The sequence below is a fragment of the Protomyctophum bolini genome (genome assembly GCF_963924005.1).
Source record: "Protomyctophum bolini genome assembly, chromosome: 14".
NCBI lineage: Eukaryota > Metazoa > Chordata > Actinopteri > Myctophiformes > Myctophidae > Protomyctophum > Protomyctophum bolini.
The window spans coordinates 35,864,573-35,887,748 of record NC_137875.1 but is presented as its reverse complement, the minus strand read 5'-3'; the positions used below and the strand labels follow the sequence as shown (position 1 = coordinate 35,887,748).

Sequence of the window (23,176 nt, the reverse complement as noted above, 5' to 3'; positions counted from 1 at the left end):
TTCAATCGTTCTAATAATGACTTGACCGAGTTATTTTTGGGCAATCTTGATTCCTGTTCAATTTGTATGTATGAAAACAGATTATGGCGAGATTTCAATATATATGCAAATAATTAGAGTTGCGCACAAAGCATCTAAAAGGAAGCCCGTTCTCGTCGACCACGGAAGTTCCCAATTTACAATGCACCATCCAATTGATTACAATGAAAAGGCATGCATATTTGATAGTCAGAATAAAGCAATAAAGATGTTAGCCCGGTGAATCACACTGCCTTTCCCCTCTCAGAAGCACATAACGGGTGTGCAGTAATATCCATAACTGGATTTGCATCTCTAACAGAGTTTAAGCCCGGTATATATGCTATTTTCATTCATTGAGGTAATTGTTTTACTCTAAATTACATTCTCTCTCATGAGATTTCGATCACGGGATTATAGAATTTCGCGGAAAGATGAAAAGCTTCCTTCAATCCTTTCAAAAGGCAAATATTTCCTGCTTATGTAACGGAACGAGGAATATAAAATGTGTGTTGGTGTAATGCGGCGGAGCAGAGACCTGCTTTTATTCATCTTTAAAACTTTGATTTGCCGTGGTCTGACTGTGTTTTGGTTTGTTTTTCCTGTCCCGGTAGGGAGGGCTGGATGTCCCGGAGCGGATGTTCCACAGTGTGAAGAAGGAGTGGGAGTCTGCCTCCAGAGACAACATGGGTGATGTCAGGGAGCTGATTCCAGAGTTCTACTACCTGCCAGACTTTCTGCTCAACTCCAACCACATCCCACTGGGTCAGTCCCATCTCCTCCCAACAATCAATTTAATGAATCACTTAGCCACTGGTATCGAGTCCCTCAGGGGACTATGCTAGTGTATGTTATGTTTTCTGTTATTGTGGGGAATGGGGATTAAGCCTTTGCTGAAAATAGCCGATCGTCAAGCTTACAACGCGTCGCAGCGTTTATTCAACATTTTCCCAAACATTTTCGATATTTCAAAAATATAAGATGGACAAGCTCGCAGCTTGTGAGCCTGTACATCTGCTATCTTTTAATAGCCAATGCATAAAACATGGATAAAGTGGTCAAAATGAGTGTAGTAGAGGCCCCAGGAGGGGTCCACATGCACGCCATTATTATTAAAAAAAAAATCTAGTTTGGATTTTGGGCAGATGCACTACAGTAGTCTATAGATGTAGTACAGTGGTCTACAGATGCACTACAGTGATGTGCAGACCACTGAACTACATCTGTAGACCACTGACATGATCTGTAGAGTGTAGACCACACTCCCCATGACTGCATTGTCAATATCCGTGTGCAAATTCAGATCAATTGCTCCAACCACTGAGATGAAGGGAAATCTCATTGAGAGTGTAGCGCGACATCCTCTGCCCCTCTGCCACTTATATTGGCGGTTATGGTTATGCGATGCTCAGCCAATCACGGCACAGAATGACACAGCTTCCATCCAATCACAGCGCACAATGGCACACTTTTCAGCCAATCACAGCATAGGAGAATCTATAACCTACAGTATATGCAGGCAAAATTGTCAAATTTTTATTCTGCTTTAACTAGCATGTGACGGGTCACACTCCTTGGGCCAAATTTGCATCATCGCTGAATAAGGAACCAATGGGATAGTTAGATGACGACATACACCATATATGGTGTATGTATGATGTGTATGTATGATGTAATAGGCATGCCAAATAGGCAAAGTATAGAAGGGACCTGTGTAGTCACAGTACAACCACTTTTGCACCAGAGAGCTAAGAGCAGCGCAGCGACTGACTCTTTCGATGAAGAAACACAGAACTGAAACATCTCTCAATTCACTACAGTTATCAACACCGTCTCTAGTTCTCATTGACTAGACATTTTTCTGGTTGCGTTCTAATTGAACAGTACGCCATGCAGCGCCGGACGTCCACTACATCCTCCACTACATCCTCCACTACGTCCTCCACAATCTTCAAAATGACATCTCCCGTTCTCTTAATCTTGTCCCCTGCACAGATTGCAATAGGTCAAATATACTTGGGTGAATGCCCCAGGCAGCCCATTATACCCATCTACTTGATCGTAGAAGGAGCTTTTGGCCTTCTGGCGACTGTGCTTTCCTTCTTGGAATTTACCCTGGAGAAAGTGGATGGGTCGGATGGCTCCGTCAACCGCCCCCTCAGCCGATTCTGCAAGATTTTGAATTCCTTGGTCACTCTTTTCCTCTGCTGTTGGTTCATCGCTGGTAACGTGTGGATCTACCCGATCTATGAACCCAACTACAATAAGACTACAAATTCAACTTTGGATCAATATTGTAACCAGACCCTCTACCTGTTTGCCTTCTGGTCCTTGACTCTGTCCTACATCCTAATTGCTCTTCAGCTGTTCTGTTTATGCGCTACTCTGTGCCTCGTTGGCTCCTGTCTTCTTGCCGTGTGGTGTGTCAAGTCTCCACTTGATCCAAACATTACAACGGTTACAAAGGAGACCACGACCACCCAATGGACTGGACAGACCTCTGACTTCACATTCGATCCACTTGATCCACTTGATCCAAACATTACGGTTACAAAGAAGACCACGACCACCCAATGGACTTACAATACACCTTAAAGGTATATTCAGTGATTTCACTTAATTCAAATTCAAATGAATTCAAATCACTTATTTTTTTGTTTTGTTGTGATAATCCTCTCTACTATAGAGTGTGCTGACCATATAAGGAGTTCCACCCTGTCCCCAGTTAACCCCTGGGGGTTAAAAAACCGTAGGTTTCGTTTTTGGCTCTCTATCCTGATTGGATGAAAGCTTTGGGTCCCAAGGCAAAAACTAAACCTAAGGTTTTTTGAGTGAAATCACTGAATATACCTTTAAAGGAGCTGGATGATGACACCCAGCTTTATCTTGCAGTAGCTCCAGACGACCCCTGTGCTCTTGACCCCATTGTTGACCTGTATCCTGCATCAAATGCTGGATGACTGAGAACTATAAGAAAGAATCCATAGGAAATAGACTCGATATCCACTGCCTCCTTTCATATTATAAACACTGCACGAATCGGAGCTATCTATTGTTAGACGATGCAAAAACATTGATCCACACTTTATTTTTTTACTCTCGACTTGATTACTGCAATGCACTTTTTTTCTGGCCTGCCAAAGAAAACAAATGACAGGCTACAACTTGTTCAGAATGCGGCAGCTAGAGATCTAACTTTAACTAAAGGCCTTTTCAGACAGGGAGTGACTGATGCGCCTAGTAATTAATTTTCTTTTATTTTTAAAATATTTTTTATCCCACGATTTTTCAACCCATTTTTTCACTCTGTGTCAATTATCTAATGTAATCCTAGGCGCTACACTTCCTCTGCCAACCTGGCGGGGGGGGGGGGGGGCAGCGGACTGACCTCATGCTTCCTTCTATGCATCCAATCAGAAAAGTACGGAGCATCTGAGTAGCCATTGAGAGGAGAATTATCTTTTAACCATGATACAATGTTTAAAAACCTCATCTTTTCACCATGATCATGCAAGATGACAACTGAATTTACCGATACACTTTTTCCGATCCGATCCCGATACCACCGTCCACCGGTCCACCGACCGGGAATAGTGTTTATAGCTATCTAGCTCGTGTTGTGTTTATAGCAGACTCCTCATTCAAATGTGCACCTGCAGTTTGGGCAACTCCAAAGCAAACTCCACATGCCCTAACATTTTATTTACCTGCTATAGTGTCAACCCCCTTACCCCTGTGTCGGATCTGTGGTTAGACTGGCGTATTTGCAGATACCGATATGATACTTTTCCCATACCGAAAAGTGGGACATCTGTAATATTATATATACTGTTTTAAATCAGCTGGGGGCTTATATATAAGCCCCAACCTGAATTAAAACAGTTGCATTGTGTTTAGAAAAGCCGATTTGTCTCTCCAATTTGCTCGTCCACAAAACTTCACCACTTCACCACTTTTCAACTTCTCTTCCTATAATTGGTCCTAACTAATGTTCATGATAAAATACCACCATGTTTTCCTACTCAGTCTGTGTCTCATAGGAAGGCTGTGGGCAGTTCAGAAACCCGTCCACCAGTGACATCATCGATGGTGAATCCAAGTTAATAGAAACGGCAGGCTTTCTTTTCCTGAAAAGTTGCAATGCAAAAGTTGAAGCCATCGTTCTCACGATAAATTATAAAAATCTAAATATATTTTAAAACAAATCTTGTTTAAAAAAAAAACCCCAATGATGATGTCACTGGTGGACGGGTGTCCGAACTTCCCAAAGCCCTCCTATGAGACACAGACTAAGTAGGAAAAAATGGTGGTGTTTTATCATAAAACATTATATGAAGAGATGTTGAAAAGTGATAAAGTGGTCCTTTAATGTTTGTGTTAGGACAAAATAGTCTATTTGCTCGCCTACATATGATGTAAATTCTCCTTTCATTGTCAATGGCAAATCTGACACGAGTTAAGGACAAAAAGCTATATATGGGAGGGCTCAAAAAAGAAGACCAAAAGATAATTCTGTATTAATTCAGAAAGTGAAACTTTCATATATTCTAAATTCATTGTGCATAAAGTGAAATATTTAAAACCTTTTTTGTTGTTGTAATCTTGATGATTCTGGCATACAGCTCATGTAAATCAAAAATATCACACCCATGTGAAGTGACCCCTCACTTCACATGGGTGTGATATTTTTGATCATCATATAGTACATCATCTCAATCCGGCCTGACCTGAATTCCCCTTTCATTGTCAATGGCAATATTGAGACGTGTGAGGACAAAAGCTGTACATCCTCAAAAATCACACTTGTGTGAAGGCTCTTATCATCATACATCATCATACATCACATTCCATGCTCAGCCAGTAAAATTATGTCCGTGGTACAAACACACAGATGCATAAAGCTGGGCATAGGAGGGGCTAACGCCCCTCAATAATAAGGGACGGATCCGTGTGGACCCCTCCTGGGGCCTCTACTAGTGGGGACAACCTGTAACGATTTTATAAAGAGTCAAAACTGTATTGCCTCTGTCGGGTGGAAATTATTCAAAAACTGTTACTTTTCCGGATTGAAATTCAAAAATTGGCTACTGGTATAACACATTATTCTAGTATTATTCTAGTATTTTAATAATACTTAATAATAATGCATGTTTTGGCTTTAATTTAGGACAAAACACTAAAGGTTCAAATATGGAGATAAGGTTTCTCCGGCCGTCAGAGTTGATGTTCAGATGTTGTACATGCATGCATTGACAGGTTCCATGCAGGATGGTACGACATTGGGAGATGTGGTTCTACCTCCATGGGCCAAAGGTGACCCCCAGGAATTCATCAGAGTCCACCGAGAGGTCAGTCGCCAGTGAAATACTTGATTGTTAATTTAATTCTCTCCTAAATGCTTTAGCTTTCGGCTATTTGAACGGTTTTAAAAATGTAAGCGTTTATATTCTCAGAAGGCCTCATCCCACCCATGCGTCTCTGAGCACTCCACTGTCTCCTCACATCGTCTCTGTCGGGTGGAAACCTCACATGTCCAAAACGGTTACTTCCCAGGATTCAAATTCAAAATCAGCAGATCCACAAGTTTGAAATCGAGCTTGTGGATCTGCTACTGTTGATGCTTTTGTGTGTGACGCTGTAGTATGATCAAGTACTGTATAGGGCGTTAATGTACAGTACGTACAACAACAACAAAAGTTAGAGATGGGAGGTTTCTGCCCGACAACGATGTTATAATACACAGCTTTTCGTGCTAAATTAAGTCCATACATATCTTAGCCAGTTCCTCTACTATCGGGCATAGGTCTTTCCCATTGAGGACCATTGAAATAAAAAATAAAAAAACATTCTTCATCTTGATAATCTAATTGGTTTAAGAGTGTGTCTCTTTGCCAAAGAACAAATACCCTCGAACAGAACCATCCAATCACGCCGGTCACCGTGTCCAATTTCCTGTAAACAGACGGGACTGTCTGGAATTGGCAGTGGTAGACGCCGGTAACTAAAGTACATTTACTTGAGTACTCTTTTGAATACTTACGTTTAGTTTTTGAGCATGTACTTCTATAACAATCTAGTCACTCCATGCAGTTCTCTGGTCGCTCAGGTGGAGGTTATGTAACTCGATGGAGTTACACCAGATTGATCCATTTTAAAAACAGATTCTTCATATTGATAATCTAATTGGTTTAAGAAGCATAAAGGAAGGGAATTTGCCATTAGTGTCTCTTTTCCAATGAACGAATAGTACCCTCTAACTGGCCCAGTCCAATCACGCCGGTCACCGTGTCTAATTTCCTGTAAACAGACAGGACTGTCAGGAATTCGCAGTGGTAGACGTAAATTAAAGTACATTTGCTTGAGTACTCTTTTGAATACTTAGGTTTTTGGGGGTTTTTTGCATGCACTTAGCTACCCTCGATCAGTCCCATTAGGGAAAGACTAGGGCCATACAATCCGTTGGAACTACTCTGCCAGGGCTGGGAGGTACAGACTAGACTCTGTGGGTTGACTCCTGTCCGGGCCCCTCCTACGTCTCACCAGGTCCACTCCTGCTCTCACCAAGCCCAGGACCTGTGCGGACCAGAGTCCCAGCACTAGGCACTTCATTCAGGAGTGGTGGATTGCTAAGCCGCGATGTAACATGTAAGCGATTGCGGCAACCTCACTTTGCAATTTTTCCAAAATTGCGACTTTTCTAGTTATTTACTATTTCAGTCGGGAACAGTGTAACAGTATGGGTTACTGTAACCAGCTTGTTACTGTAGAAGATGAATCCTATACTGCATGCACGGAAGATTCATCTGGAACCACAAGACCCAAAGGGCCCTGCCTTGCATGCTGCCTTACCCCTTATGCCTAGACCTTTTTAGGCATTTTTTAACTACGTTGTGAGCTTTCGGCTATTTGAACGGTTTTAAAAATGTAAGCGTTTATATTCTCAGAAGGCCTCATCCCACCCATGCGTCTCTGAGCACTCCACTGTCTCCTCACATCGTCTCTGTCGGGTGGAAACCTCACATGTCCAAAACGATTCAAATTCAAAATCAGCAGATCCACAAGTTTGAAATCGAGCTTGTGGATCTGCTACTGTTGATGCTTTTGTGTGTGACGCTGTAGTATGATCAAGTACTGTATAGGGCGTTAATGTACAACAACAAAAAAAGTTGGAGATGGGAGGTTTCTGCCCGACAACGATGTTATAATACACAGCTTGTCGTGCTAATCAAGGTGGGGTTTTAGGGAGCTACCTTTACAGAACAATGCAGACTATATTTATTCATATTGAAGACAAAGGCTCAAGACTCTTTCTCTCTTCTTCTTCTTCCTACAATGCCGTTATTATTTCTGCTTGTCGTTTATTGGGCTGAATGTAAGGCTTGTCTTTCCTTGGCCCCTTACCCCCTCGCTCCCCGTGTGTGATTAGTGTTTTATGTCGCTGCTATCTTCTCTTTCTACATCACACCCTATCGTTTGCAGGCCTGGAGGCATGAGGCTTATCAGTCTGTAATCTACTGAACTACTCATATCACCAACCATTCTTGCAAAATTAGCTATTTTAGCAGATTGTTGTTGTTTTTTTCCCCCTTCCATGCACAAATTAACTCAGGACAATATATCCCCTGTTATGAGACCGGAATATGTTTTTTTATTTTTTCTGTTATTCCAGGTGGGAGTTATTAAAGATTGGGTTTTATGGGGGACACCGCTGGTCATAATGTCGACTTTGGCTCCACTTACTGTTCCAAAACCAATCTCCCGCTAATTGTACCCAAATTATTCTTTAATTCAAACATGGAGAATAAGCTCATAAACGGAGTAGTGTAACAACAACCCTGCACTTTTAAAATGATCTTTTTTGAAGGAAAGCATCGAAAGCAAGTAACTCGATTGGTTGTGCCGGTTGGAACAAGTTTCTCCGCGTGGCTTAACGCTCCTATTAGCAGCTTGAGCGATGGTTTGTGTATCTCTAATAATATACAGTATGCACAATGCAGGTACAGTAGATTTATAATATTACTTGACCAGGCAGGTCTTATAAGGTCTTTGATTTATACATACTGTAATTGTGCACTGGTGCCGTGCACTGAAAATAGCCGATTGACAAGCTCACAGTGTGTCGCAAACGTGGCGGATCGTCTGCAGAAATAGCAGATGGACAAGCTCGAAACACGTCACAAACACGTTCTGAGCTTGTGATGTTTTTGTGTGACACTGTAGCACGATCAAGTAAAGACATCAATGTACGGAAAAAACACAAACATTTAGAATATGGAGATAGGAGGTTTCGGCGACGACATAAATTAGAGTTTTACTTCCTACAATGATCCGGGGGTCTCTCCTCTACTCTGCTGCTGTGTGTGTGTCTGTGTGTGTGTGTGGTCCTCAGGCCCTGGAGAGTGACCATGTGAGCTCCCACCTCCACCAGTGGATCGACCTGATCTTCGGCCACCGCCAGCAAGGCGCCGCGGCGGAGGAAAGCGCCAACACCTTCCACCCGTACTTCTACGCCCAGAAGCACCGAGGGGCGCACGGCGGCCCCACCGACCCCCTCATCAGGAGCACCATCCTGGGATATGTCAGCAACTTTGGCCAGGTTCCAAAGCAGGTATAGGCCATACAGAGTTTTAACGGACGAGACCTGCATGTGTTAGTATAGCTCTATTATGCTGATAGTACTCAGTGTTTGTTCAGTAACGGGAGTCTTCCAGGTCTCTACAGCTCTTTAGAAGACAGAAAATGAATTTTACGGTTGGGATACCAATTTTATCCAATCAGGATACATATTGAACGAGTGAATTTGTGAAGTGACGACACAAAGAATATGAGCAGACAAAACTGTAAAAATGAAACTAATAAATGCTTACTCTCTCCTGATTGGCTGAAAGTTTGTCACCTACCTACCTGCCTGAAGATCTGCCAGTTATGGAAATCTTTGTATACATTTTTTCAAAGGAAATATTTGCTCCCTGGAACAATTTTGTTTGGCGGTCATTGACATGAAAAAGTTTGAGCACTGCTGATATAGCATTCAGAAGACATTTCTTTGAATGGGACTCAGGTCTTAATGGGTTACGTTCTCCCTCAGCTCTTCACCAAGCCCCACCCACCTCGCAATGGCTCCAAGAAAGAGGGCTCTTCACCTCCTCATCATGTTCCCTTCTTCTTCAGACTGGATAAAGTCAAGCCCAATGGTCAGCTATTCAAAGGTAAAACTATATCCATACCTTTTATGTCCATTATGTATCCATGTCTTTGTCTTTCTCGACAGAGAGAGAGAGAGAGAGGTAATTGCAACGATGTCCGGAACAGTCCGAACTACAATAAAGATTTGGGGCCCTATCTTGTGCCACCCCTTACCCCTTATCCCTAAACGTCTTTGCCATTTTAAAACATTTAAAAATGGTTCAACTACCGGATCTACATTGACACTTGTAGTTCGGCCATTTTAACTATATTAAAAGGTTTTTCAACATAGTAAAAAATGGCAACATGTTTATGGATCATAGACTGTAGGGATAAGGGCTGGTGCAAGATATACAGTAGTCCATAGTGCTCAGACCGGTGTGCCGTCCGCTTCAAATAACTTTTTTGACACTCAGCCAGGGCCGTGACACCAGGGTGTAAATGTGTCCCGTGTACACCTCCAAGCACTGCAGATGTACTGTAGTTACAGTATATTGTATTGACATATTCTAACCATAGAGATTCATTAAAATAAAAATATATTCATTAAAATAAGCCCCATATCGTAGCTTTTAAATTAGTCAAGAAAAGCTCATCCAGACACTTAATAATTATAATTATAATGATAACGACAATAATAACAATTCATGCAATGGATTGTCCAAAATGATGATTCAGTGTTGCACTTTATTTTATATTCTTTTTCAGAGAACCCTAAATTCAATCCATTACAGTCATCGTTTCATTCCATAGCATTTTCACATTGCGCCGCCATTATTTTATTTCCCACCGTTTGATGTCAGTTATTATATACAGAGTCCACTGGGAGCCATTGGAGGAGGCTGGCGCCGTCCATAGATTAATTTACACCATGCTGGGGGGGAGGGGGTGCATGTGATGCTACAATATGGAGATGACTGTTACACCGAGTCCTACTTAATAATCTGAATATCCCTAAAGGCTACTGAGCGAGACGAGATGAAAAACTCCTGAATGCTCAGAGAGGGGATTCCTGCATATTACATTTCATATTAAATCTCAGAGTGTCTGATCAGATCAATAAGGAGATAGAGATGAATAGAGGGGAGGGTGTTCTTTGCACTAATATGCAGCAACGCTACACTGTACCTCTCCCTTTCTGGGGACGCTTTGTGGCAAAGCTGGCAATGGAATATAATGACTTCTGCCTGTTCCTGCATGAATAGATCAATTACAGCCACAATTACAGCAAGACAAACTTGTCTGTGTGCGCACACGCGCACACACACACACGCATGCACGCACGCACACACACACACACACACACACACACACACACACACACACACACACTGTCGAGGATGCACATTATATACACCCCTGAGGCCTAAGCCTGGCTGTGATGTAACCTGGGATTTTGCTGTTTAATTGCCCAGTTTTCTATGGTCAATCTAATGATAGCCAGTACAAGTTTACACCGAGCCACCAAACTCTTTAATGTGATGGATTTGAAGAGCAATTACCTTTATTTGAGCAAGTTTATTCAGGTATAGACCACAGGCAGAATGAGGTCACTCAAATATTTTCTTTTTTTTTGCTCTGCTCGTGTTTTTAACACAACTTTTTTTCTTCTTTTTCTGTGTGTTTTGTTTATAAGTGGCGAGTTACAAACAAACTTCTTGCCTGTAGGAGCCAAGAGCTTTGTAGCAGCTCTGGTCTGTGCTCGGTGTCCGGCTCTGTGTCTAATGTACTTCTACCATGATATCACGTTACATAAAAGCATAACCATCACCACTTCGAATATTGTCGCTGAGTCCTATTGCCTCATCAATTAGTGATTAATCCAGAATTCCACGACACCACACTCACACCTCAGTGCAGAGCTCAACCTAACACTCACACACCCTGTCTTCCCTCAGTGCAGAGCTCAACAACACTCACACACCCTGTCTTCACTCAGTGCAGAGCTCCCATAACACTCACACACCCTGTCTTCCCTCAGTGCAGAGCTCCCATAACACTCACACACCCTGTCTTCCCTCGGTGCAGAGCTCAACCTAACACTCTCACCCTGTCTTCCCTCAGTGCAGAGCTCAACCTAACACTCACACACCCTGTCTTCCCTCGGTGCAGAGCGCCCCAAAGGCCCGGTGGGTCAGATCCTGTGTCTGGAGAAAGAGATGCTGGTGCTGGATAGGAACACGCTTCTCCTGTCTCCACTCTGCAGCTGCTACTTCGGCTGGGGCTATCCGGACAACTCCTGTGCTTTTGGAAACTACGCCACAGAGAAGGTACATACGTATTCTCCTCAAAATAGCGACACTATATGGGTTCAAGTGGTTAATGTAAAAAGAATAAAAAGTTGCCCCGCCCCGCGGCCAATTATATTCCATTTGTACAAAAACAACTGCCTTCTATATTAACTTTGACACGTCACAGTTTTAGAAGTAAAAAATGTGGGTGAAATTCGTTTTGTCCACAGTTCTCATCGTGTTATTTTTTTCCCAAGAATTACAATGGAGGGAAGAAGAGAGAGAAGGGTGGGGAGGATAAGGAGATCAAGGCAGGAAAGAAGAAAGTTTGAGCGCTTTTACCACAAAAAGTACAAGTGAAGGGTTTCAGATCATTTAGAAGCTTGTTTCACAAACAGCGCAGCCATTGGGTTTATCTTAGTTTATTTACAGGCTGTACAGTAATTAACCTATTCTGGACGGGAACTCCTTTCGGTGTTTTAACTAAGCATTATGTTATACTTTAGCTATTGAAAAATAGCAGATCTACAAGCTCATAGCTTGTAGATCTGCTATTTTTGAAATATCGTAAAAATCTTTTAAATTTTTATTTCAATGTCTGGTCTAAATGGGATAATGAAGTGCAACTCGACATGATGCATATGCAATGCGTCACGCAATGTTGCACGCAGCGCTGGTCCATGTTGTAACACACGTGCATGATGTGTCCCACCTCCTGCAGACCTTCGCCGTGTGTGAGCGCCTGTGTGACTGGGGTCCGACGCTGTGCGCCGCGTGTCCCGACCCCGCCACCGTGGTCACGGGCGGAACCAGCGGCGTGGTCTGCGTGTGGGACGTGGCGGTCAGCAAGGACAAGCTCTCTCACATGAAACTTAGACGGGTAAGTGTGTGTGTGTGTGTGTGTGTCAGGGGTTTCACAGAATAATCAAATATTTCTAAATCAAAACTAGTATTCGACACTGTACATCAAAATAGAATATTCACTCATATAAAAAAGATTACATTTATTTGGCTCTGGTGTTTGTAGTTCTCATAATCCATTCATGGTCTAACTGTCTTGGACTTTAGTGTGTTTTAGCTTGTGTTTTTGTGAGTTATTTCGTCTCTTGTCGAGGGGAAATCTGTTACTCAAAATAATCAAAAGTAGCAGATGGACAAGCTCAAAAATCAACCTTGCCAGATTTTGAGCTTGTACATCTGCTTTGGTGCCACGCTGTAGTGTGATCAAATGGGGTGTTCATTTACTGGAGAAAAACAGAAAAGTTAATGTAGAGCAATATGGAGCAACTATAATACTAAAGGCCTATTTATACTCCAGTTTTAGGTGATATGGAAGCGGCGCTTAGTCAAAAGAAGTGTGTTTGGGTGAGCGGTGAATCGCTTACCGCCGCGGCGTGGCGTCATGTTGTAGTTTTCGGGGGTTCACCTTAACTGGAGTAGGAATTGTCCTTAAGACTACACTCTCTCTCTCATCTTGTTGTGTCCAGCCGCTGTACGGTCACACGTCGGCGGTGACGTGCCTGGCGGTGTCGGACGTCCACAGTGTCATCGTCAGCGGCTCCGCGGACCTCACCTGCATCCTGTGGGACCTTGACGAGCTGGCCTATGTCACCCAGCTGGCAGGTCACCTGACCCCCGTCACCGCGCTGGCCATCAACGAGCTCTCAGTGAGTCTGTGTATACCATGAGGAGTTAGCAGGCCGCCTGCATGTCACCATTGGTACATCAATATTAACACGCCTAATCGCATTTTTTTTAGATGATTGTTTTTTTTTTCCATAATCGTCATAATCATTTCTATGTTAAAAATGGTCGTATATTTGCATTTTCGAAAATAGTGCTATATATAGCCTATCTACAAGCAATCTTTTTAACTATAAAGTCATTAAATACAGTATATATGTTAAGTAAAAGTGAAATTTTATGAGGTGTCCTCTCTAATGTCTCCGTCCGTCCGTCTCTCTATCTCTGTATCTGTCTTTCTCTTTCTTTGTATTTCTCTTTGTCTCTCTCTCTCTCTCAATTAAATTAAAACCAAATGGGTTTTACTGGCAGGGGAATATCTGGCAGGGGTTTACATTGCCAAAGAAATGGAGAATTTGTGTAATTAAAGATACCGTATAGCCCTACTAGATTAAAGAAATATGTAAACAAAAACTAACTAAAATGCTGGAGGATTTTTTCAGTCTTTTGGGAAATGTGTGTAACCTATCCTCCTCTGGGCAGTTGTCTCTTGTAAAAGAGACCTACGTGTCAATATTTTTGCTGGTTAAATAAAGGTTAAAATAATAATAGTAATAACTTGACCCATTAAACCGGGAAAGCATCTGTTTCATTTTAGATTAGCAATATACATACAGTTTTCTCAGAAAACTTCAGATTTAGAACAGTGGTTGTTTGGTTCTCTAAAATGGCAGATTTAATCTGCTATTGTTGAACATTAAAAATAAATCTTGAGTTGAATAATTATTGCATTTTACAGCCAACTACATACAGTATGGTTTTGGGGTTCCTTCGCACAAAAGAGTTTGAGAACTACTGATTTAGAAGGCATTTGTAGAATCAGCCTGGGTTAAAAGTATAAAAATAAATAGCATGTTTTAAATCTCTCTCTCTCTCTGTATCTCTCTGTCTCTCTCTCTTACGTTTGTTATTCCCCTTCATGTTATTCCCCCGTTCACCTCCCAGCAGGAGGAAGGGAGGATAGTCATTCCTGTGTGTGTGTGTGCCTGTTTGTCTACGTGTCTGCACATGCATTAACCTGCCGTTACCCCCGTGACTCCCCCCCCCCACAGGGTGAGATTGCGTCGTGTGCGGGACCCCTCCTCTACCTGTGGACCATGAAGGGTCAACTGTTGGCCTGGACGGACACTTCGTGCGGCCCGCAGGGGGACATCCTGTGTGTGGCATTCACCCAGAAACACGAGTGGGACGCCAGGAACGCCATCGTCACCGGCTGCCAGGACGGCATCATACGGGTGCGTCGGTTCTGTGTGCCACATATTAGGATTATTTAGCTCACGTTATTTAGCTCCCGATCCGATTTCCAATCATTTGAAAATGGCGTGATCGGCCCCCGACTTCCAAACGGATCGGGACAACCTTAATTAGGATTATACTGTATACGGTGTAGGCTACTGTACACAGCACTGGTTCTGGGGAGAGGTCCTTGAGGGGGTGAAACCGCAAAGACCACAAGTCAATGAGTAAATGACCCCAAACATGTTTGAAAGTGAAATATCCCTTAATTCCCTTTAAATGAACACTGAGGAGTTTACAGTGAACATTGGGGTCCAAGGGGCACAACTCAAATGAGGAGGGGGGGGTGGGAGGGGGAGAGGGGGGAGAGGGGGGGGGTCCGTGGCCACGTGTCTATAAACCAAATTGGGGCTCCTTGAATGTGAAATGGTACGTGATGAGAGGGGAATGTCTGTCTTTTTAAATTGAATCCATATGAATAATGGCTCAGAATGAGACGCTACAGCGTACTGTATTGTTTCAAATATGGCAGTCATTATACTGGCGTGTAAGCACTGCAGATATTTTGGCTGTCAACCAACGCATTAATAACGGCATATGGTATTGTGTGTGTGTGTGTGTGTGTGTGTGTGTGTGCGCGCATGTGCGCGCGTCCGTGCTTGTGCGTGCACATTTTGGGGTTATTATTAACATAAGCAGATGCTGCATCTCTTGCAATCAGAGCCGCAAACTCTAAATTGGGCCTCAGGTGGCAACGGGTGTCCACGCCAAATCCACACACTATATTCACAAATAGGATCATTATTATCTTATTATTACCTTGTGTGTGTGTGTGTGTGTGTGTGTGTGTGTGTGTGTGTGTGTGTGCGCGCGCGCGCATGTGTGCACGCCCGCGTTTATTATGTTGAATTATGTCTGATTTATTTTTTGCCACTCGTTCTGTGTCGCTCTCACACAGATATGGAGGACGGAGTACACCAGAGCACAATTACCTGGCCCTCCGGAGGAGCCCGCGTCTCCAGGGCGAGAGCATCCCGCGCAGACAGAGAGACGTGGTAATGCAACCGTCCCTTTAAATGTGTCAAGAGGCGCCGCAACAGGACATGCAAATAATAAAATGAATAAATAGCTTTAATAGCTAAATAATAGCTTTTATTTCATATAGCACCCTTCAAAACAAAGTTACAAAGTGCTTAACAGCTAATGCAGAGGGACACAGTAGGTTAAAACATTTGGGGAATAAAGGCCGCTTTCTAAAAGTGAGTTTTGGGGAGGGATTGGAACCGGAGCACGGACTCTGTGAGCCTGATCGCCACAGGGAGGGCATTCCAGAGAGTCGGAGCTCTTCATGCAAATGCACCATCTCCTTTTGTTTAGTGTCTGAAACGTGGAGTGATTAGGAGAGCTTTGTCTGAGGAGCTCAAACTACATTTTGGTACATAATGGTCTTAGATGTAGCTAATGCCATTTTAAAATCAGCCAATACAAGGATGCAAGAACTGGTGAAATATGGATACTGCTGCAGAGTCTCGGTTGTGCATCGGGTCGCGCGTGGAAGATCCGATGGATCTACAAGGTCATGGTGCGACATTCTGTGAGCTTATATTTCAATGCACGACGCCGGCGCACAACTGAGTTTGAATCCAGCTTCAATCAATATTGTCACAAATACACAAATACAGGATAAAAAGTGTTGTAGATCGAGGGACAACTTTGAAAGAAATGCAACCATACAAAAAATAAAATAATAAAATAATGAGCTTATTATTTTTGCATTACGTCACTGTCATTCAGAAATATAATATATTTTTAAATAATTTTTTGAATGAATGCCCTATACAAAGTATCCCTATAGAAAAGTAGCAGATCCGTAAGCTCGAAAGCTTCAGACTTATAGAGCTACTACTTTTGCATTTTTTTTTCTTTTTTTATTTGAATCCTGAAATGTCAGTTTTGGACATAATGAGGTTTCCACCCGAACAGAGACAATATTTGATAGACCTGTAATTTCAGAAGTGTGGTAGGGTGATTATTCGTAAAGCGCTCATCTCATACCGTGCGAGGTACTCTGTGCGGAAGATTTCCAGATGAAAGTTTATAATGCTTGGCCCACATCCCTCGCTAGCATTAAGACCTAGCAGGAATTATGTTGTTATAAAGTTATTAAACATGGAGGCAGTAAACACTGATGAGTAATTCTGCTGACGTGTGTGTGTGTGTGTGTGTGTGTGTGTGTGTGTGTGTGTGTGTGTGTGTGTGTGTGTGTGTGTGTGTGCGTGTAATTTAGAAAGCAATAATACACAAATCCAATTTGGCATACATTGGTTACAGCCTCGCGACACCTCACAGGAGTATTACACTTGGCAAATTACATTGGGAACAAGTCTTTGCGTAACACTGAGGCATCGGGAGAGGATATATTGGAGGGATTCTTTCCTCCATTTAACAGGCGGCTGACCACAGAATAAACACCAGTGCTTAACCACTTTTGCCCTGTATGGTTGACCGGAGTCCCCCAGGGCTCTGTACTTAACTAGTGTCTTTTCTGATATTGTGGGGGAAAGCTTTTGCTTGCTGAGAAATAGCAGATCTACAAGCATGCGACACATCGGCTATTTTGAGCAAAAGCTCTCCCCGCAAAACGAAGGCTGGGGGTGGTTAATTCACACAGTAAATTCACGTGCATACATTTAATTCTGTTTTTCACTTTTCTTTCTCTGCTTTACTTAGAGAACCCAATGACAGCTTCATGGTGTCTTATAATATTAATCACCATAATGCATTTTAAGTAAGTTCATAATGCATTATACAGTAGACATGGGCTTAAACATCTTGTTGGTATGGTTGGTTCCTCTGCAGTGGGGAGTGGTTGCTGGGAGAGACATCTGGTGTTGTGTCGAGAGCTCAACCGAAGTCAGTCCACGTCTGGGCGCCGCTATAAGATGAACCCAGCCATCACTGCACTGGCCATGTCCAGGTAACACACACACACACACACACACACACACTCACTCACTCACTCACTCACTCACTCACACACTCACACTCACACTCACACTCACTCACTCACCTCTACAGTGTATAGTATACGGTTGCTGTCGGGCAGGAACGTCCCATCTCAGTTTTATTTTTATTTTAACGCCCTACTTGAACACATGACAGCGTCACACACAAAACTATCAAAAGCAGCAGATCTACATGCTCGAAAGGTGGCTCAAGTTTTTAGATCTGCTACTTTTGCTATTTGAGTCCTGAAAAGTAACAGTTTTGGACATTTCCACCCGACAGAGACGAAATAGACCTATGTTTCTTTGCGGGGTATTTACGACGTAGTTCACAGAAAAAATGCCTTATTTTCTATCAATTACACACCCCATGAAGCCTTGAATTCATGGAGATGTTTTAGTTTTTGCCAATAATGTGATGACCGGTGGAGACTCAATTGACCTGCATTTTAGTCTCCTACTGTCATCATTTTAGATAGGCCAATGATTTTTATTCTATCCTGTAGTTATTCATTTGTGAAAAAATCTGGAGATGAGAATCTGGAGATGAGAGGTCTCTGCAGTCAGCCTGGCAGCATGCAATGCTATACGTTATCACCCGTAAAGAACAGGCAAGCAACACGGTCCGTGGCGCTACGGAGAATGAATTCTTCTGTTCGTCCTCCAATCCGCATGTGCTTGTCTTGTCTCTCTGCAGGAGCCATGCTACTCTGTTGGCAGGTGACGCCTGGGGCAGGGTCTACATCTGGACCTGCGAGTGATGGCATTCATTGCTGCGGCAGTGGCTCTCGGGAGTGGTACAAGCTATTTTATTTGTACTGCTCTCAGAGTTAACTGATCTGTGAGGGTCCATTTTGTTCCATGTGTACACACTCAGTTACAGCCCCATAAGGGTCCATTTTGGTTCCTATACTGTAACTATGAATCATTTAGCGAATGGATGAATGGACGTGTAGGTTTAGCCTGTGTGGATTTTGTTATTTGCTTTCAGGGAAGGCAATCTTATACTGTACTGAACACATTTTATTTGTTCATATTTTGGTCATTTTGTTAAGAGTCTATAGAATAGTACAATTAAAATCCTTCCAGATTGCACATATGAATTATGTTTACGTATTTTAAAGATACAGAACAGTATACTGTATTCTAATGGAGGGAAGCTGTGTGATTCTGTAATGCGTATGTGTAAATAATTTGATGGAATTATAATTAAATTATAATTGTTTTATTGTTCTGTTGTGTGTAAGTACTCGTGTGTGAAATATCAACTGCCTGGGATTCCTTCATGGAAGTCAGGACAGGTTCCATTATACAGCCAGACACCAGAACTATGTGACTTCACCATGCATGTGCCTTCTCTGAGTCTCCACAGTGATTCTGTTCACACTGAACCTGTAGGCTCTGCAGGCAACAGGCCCAGGTGTCCTCCATGAGCCATCAAGCCTAGCTAGCCTGCTAGGAAGCATGCAGGGACGGAGGAGGCGGGCTATTTAAGTCCTCAAATTGTCGCGCCCTGCCCCTTTATATATACACACACACACACACACACACACACACACACACACACACACACACACACACCCCCCAACAAGAAGTACTGTACGTTTTAGTTTAGTTAAACAAACAAAAAAAGGTAAAATAAACAACTCGGGATGTAATGTTACTGGACATGGACCTGTCAGTGTTTTACCAGGATGGTGAAAAAAGCTTCCAACAAGACTGTGTGGAAGCAGAAGTCTCCATCCTACCAAACTCCAGGTGGGTAGAGACACTCTCTGCAGGTATGTGTTAGCTTAGCTAATGAATTAGCTTGTGTGTGTGTGTGTGTGTGTGTGTGTGTGTAATATTTTTCCTGGACCTGGTCATTTGAAAGGTCCATAAGACCATGGTCACTTTTTGGTAGGTAGGCTTTACTTAATTTCTTCAAGACAATCTACGAATTTAATTTCTTCAAAACAATCTACACATTTCATTTCATTTCTTCAAGACAATCTACACATTTCATTTCTTCAAGACAATCTACGATTTCATTTCTTGCCTGAATAACAAGACCATATTTTGAATAATCAATTTCTAACCAATGGAGCAACTATTTTAGATGTGTCACCCACTTTTTGGAGTTACATCATGGCAAGGTAACTACAACCCCCTACATCTGGGACCCAGGAGACGGCATCAAAGGAGGAAGATCTGCCACTTGACAAATTTGCTATAATTGGGAGATCAACAGACATCAGCTTCCCTGACTCACAGTGTCGGTTTCACGATGTCTGTGCATGACATTTGTGCCGTGGTGTATATATAAAGCGGTAGCGTGCAATCGGGAGCAAGCATCATTTTGCCCAACGGTCACTGGGTAATTTGTCTTTCACAAATGGTTGCACTGGTATAGAAATGTTGTGCTTGACAGTGCACCTGAAAGGAGGACTGAACAGAGATGACCATGCTGCTGTGGCGATGGGGGGCAAGGTGTATTCCTTCGGAGGGTACTGGGAGAACAAGGTTCACATTGAGGTGCACATCTTCAACATAGTATCTCTGCGCTGGACAAAGTTGCCCCCGGTGACAACTGGGGAGGTTCCCTCCATTCGCTGGGGCCACAGCGTTGTGCTGATAGACAACATTATCTACATCTGCGGCGGATGGACTACCAACAAATGGGAGCACTACGACATACTTTATGCATTCAACGTCTACACCCACGGATGGTCCAAGCCCACGGTTTCTGGGACTGTTCCAGGAGTGAGGTACAGCCACTCAGCCTGTGTCTTGGGAAATGTTATGTATATCTATGGAGGGTACACCAAGCTGTCCAGGTACACCAATGTTATCTACAAGCTGGACACCAACACAATGGTCTGGTCTTTAATTGACGCCACAGGTACTCCGCCACCTGCTTTACAATGTCACTCTTCTACTATCATCGGGACAAAGATGTTTGTATTTAAGGGCCAATGGTACAACAACTTCACCGTGTTCGACACGGAGACCAACCACTGGCTAAGCGCGGAACCTTCTGCACAGCTTCTTGAAGAGCGATGCTGGGGTCATTCAGCCTTTGCCTACAAGGGAGAGCTGTACATATTTGGTGGCAGCAACTGTGTTGATCTGTGGAAATTCAACCCAGACACCTTGAAGTGGAAGAGGGTTGTGCCCAAGGGCAAACGTCTGACAGGTCGGATGTATTGGATGTGCTGTTGCATGGTGGGAGAGCGTGTCATCCTCTATGGAGGAGGCATGCCTGACAACCTGTACATCTTAGACTTAAGTCCTACTCTGAAGATGTTATGCAAGCTAGCAGTTATTCGGTACTGTCTGGAGGAGTCCGGACTCCCACACGACATCAGATGGGAACTGGCAACCATGACTGGAAACGGCAACAGAAAAAGTGACTGACGACGCCAGAGAACAAGTAAGTTCTAGATTTCAGGATACAGTCTGTAAAGGAGAACTGGGGATGGAAGAGGAAAACGTTGAATAGTTGGAGACCATGTGTTTTTTGTTGGTTTTTTGAGCGGCGCTATAGCCCCTCAAGTCTGGCTTTTGAAATGATATCATATGGCAGCCAAGACTATGGACTTTTACTGTTTGTTCAGAGTGTAATTTTCTTTAAATGTGGTGTTTATTTTGCCATTGATTTTGTCATTGAGGCCAAGTGAGTAAAGTGAGCATTGAACCTGCAAACTCCACACCTTCAGTGTTTCCTGCTCTGTGAGTGTCCATAACCTCACAAACCACTGGACTGATCAGAACTAAAACTGCTTGAGCTACCAGTAGACCCAAGGAAGTACCTCCCAGAATATTTTCATATATTGTGATTGTTTTGTCGATTCATAATCTCAGACTGCCACCCCTCCATATTTTATCAAGACTGGTGTCAAAACATGATGTGCAAGATCCACAGGGAAGTTTGGAAGTGACCTTACAATATGTTCTGAAATTCTGAATTGAGTCATGACACAGACCTGGTTTTATTATGTTTTATTATCCTTTAAATTGAATTGAGCACAGCCTGGTCCTATGACAGAAGCTCTCTCCCCTCTTCTCTTTGTATGTAGCTATGCTCTCTCCCTGCTCCATTTGACAACCGACCTGACTGTTTAATGTAGCCTACTTCTCCCATGAGCTCAAGTAATAAACGTCCAACTTATAATTTAAAGTGACTGTTTGCTTCCAAACAAAATTCGGATTGATACAGAAGTCATGGCGCTATGAGTCCATTCTTGTTACATTTGTAATCTCTTCTATTTTATATGTTATATGTTCCTTTCTTGTAGGTTTTTACTATGATCCATGTGTATTTTTACGATGTGACCCCTAGGGGTCGAGCCAACTCTAGTCTGCGCCCTGGGAGACAGACACCTAAACCTCTTCCTTTGAAGCTCTCCAAGGTAAATGGGCTCTTAACTGCTTAAAGCCTATATCGTTGCTGTCATGTGGAAACCTATGTCCAAAACCATTTTAAAAATAGCTACAAGCTCACACAACGCTCAGCGCCTGACATCCCTGTCACAAAGTGCTGTGAGAGGGGCCTGATGTGACGGGGCCTGGCAGCTCTGTTACATACTCACATATTGACAATGATACTGACCATAATATTGTCATGATACTGACATATTGACCATGATATTGACTGTGATACTGGCATTATCAGTATCGTGGTCATTTGAATGGTTAAGCATTCAAAGGAAGTGTAGAGTATCTTGCACCACAGTCCTCACAACCCTTCAGAGTAGAGCTGTCGAGATATAAAAGAGATATTCTCTCTCCATTCTCTCACCACTCCTCTCTTGAAGGGGGAGGTCTCTCTCTTTAACCTTTGTGTGTGTGGATAATTGTGCTAAGTGGAGTAGCTTAATAGAGTGGAAAATAGCCCTCATAATTTTCCCAGAGAGCGAGCAATGACCTTCTCTAAAGACAACGGCCATCTCCATTCTCTCTAGACCACTGGTTTTATGATATGAAATGTCAAGCAGTTGGGCTGCTCAGAATAATTAAATCAAATAAATTATTGCACCTAGGCAGAACCATCTTGTAGCCTAACCCAATTATAATGCACTGTAAAGCTAATTATTAACCATGATTACAATTAGTCTAATTTGAATAAATGTAGTCATTAGTGTGTTCATCCTAGTCGCTGAGTCTAAACTGTGCGGGGGGGTTTGGTGTGTGTGTGTGTGTGTGTGTGTGTGTGTGTGTGTGTCTCTCTCTCTCTTCTCGTCTCACGTCGCAAGAAGTAATGTGTAGAGAGCATCATTTTCTTCCTCCGCAACCTCCGTCTTCGTCCCATTTTTCACAAACTGACCTTCACAAAATGGCCGACACCCTTAACCTTCCCTGGGCAGCCGAGCGTGATACAGTACCTGCTGTCTCCAGAATTCACATGCAGTGTTTACGTCTGTGTGGTGTGTTCACTGTGTTGTCTAGACTTCCAAATGAGAAGCACTACTGCACTTCTTGGTGCCAACTATAGGGAACTGCTCGGTAAAACTAGAAAGATCCCGACGTGGTGTTCCTATTTTGAGCCAAAGAAATCATTCAAATGTTTCAAAGATTACATTTTTATGTTGGAAAAATAGCTCAAATCCACAAGCTTCCAATACTTGTCATACAACGATGAATATATGGCTTAGCTAACCACTTAATCCAGGGGTTGTGTGACGAACATAGCATAGCTGTTGACTAAATAGTGAGGGTTTAAAAGATTTGGAAACACACATTAGCATGAATCTAACATATTAATAGAAAAGATTGTGT

General features: G+C 42.9%; 2 protein-coding genes across 5 annotated transcripts in view; both read left to right on the top strand.

Moving 5' to 3' along the window:
- The window catches only part of wdfy4 (WDFY family member 4), an 89,506-nt gene extending 70,854 nt beyond the window's left edge, over window positions 1–18,652 (top strand). For all 4 annotated transcript variants that reach the window (XM_080782731.1, XM_080782730.1, XM_080782729.1 and 1 more), the window contains exons 55-65: window positions 633–783; window positions 5,275–5,366; window positions 8,408–8,626; window positions 9,107–9,227; window positions 11,317–11,474; window positions 12,157–12,315; window positions 12,923–13,102; window positions 14,231–14,413; window positions 15,373–15,469; window positions 17,274–17,391; window positions 18,117–18,652. In XM_080782731.1, the coding sequence (XP_080638857.1) occupies window positions 633–783; window positions 5,275–5,366; window positions 8,408–8,626; window positions 9,107–9,227; window positions 11,317–11,474; window positions 12,157–12,315; window positions 12,923–13,102; window positions 14,231–14,413; window positions 15,373–15,469; window positions 17,274–17,391; window positions 18,117–18,180 (1,542 nt within the window). In that variant the 3' untranslated portion in view covers window positions 18,181–18,652. The remainder of the gene's footprint in view (window positions 1–632; window positions 784–5,274; window positions 5,367–8,407; window positions 8,627–9,106; window positions 9,228–11,316; window positions 11,475–12,156; window positions 12,316–12,922; window positions 13,103–14,230; window positions 14,414–15,372; window positions 15,470–17,273; window positions 17,392–18,116) is intronic.
- A 1,161-nt stretch (window positions 18,653–19,813) lies between these two features.
- LOC308328871 (kelch domain-containing protein 3-like) lies at window positions 19,814–20,815 on the top strand (the record flags this gene model as incomplete). The annotated part of the gene is made up of 1 exon (XM_080782983.1): window positions 19,814–20,815. One exon carries the CDS (start codon window positions 19,814–19,816, stop codon window positions 20,813–20,815), a length of 1,002 nt encoding a protein of 333 aa, XP_080639109.1.
- Window positions 20,816–23,176: the final 2,361 nt, after the last annotated feature.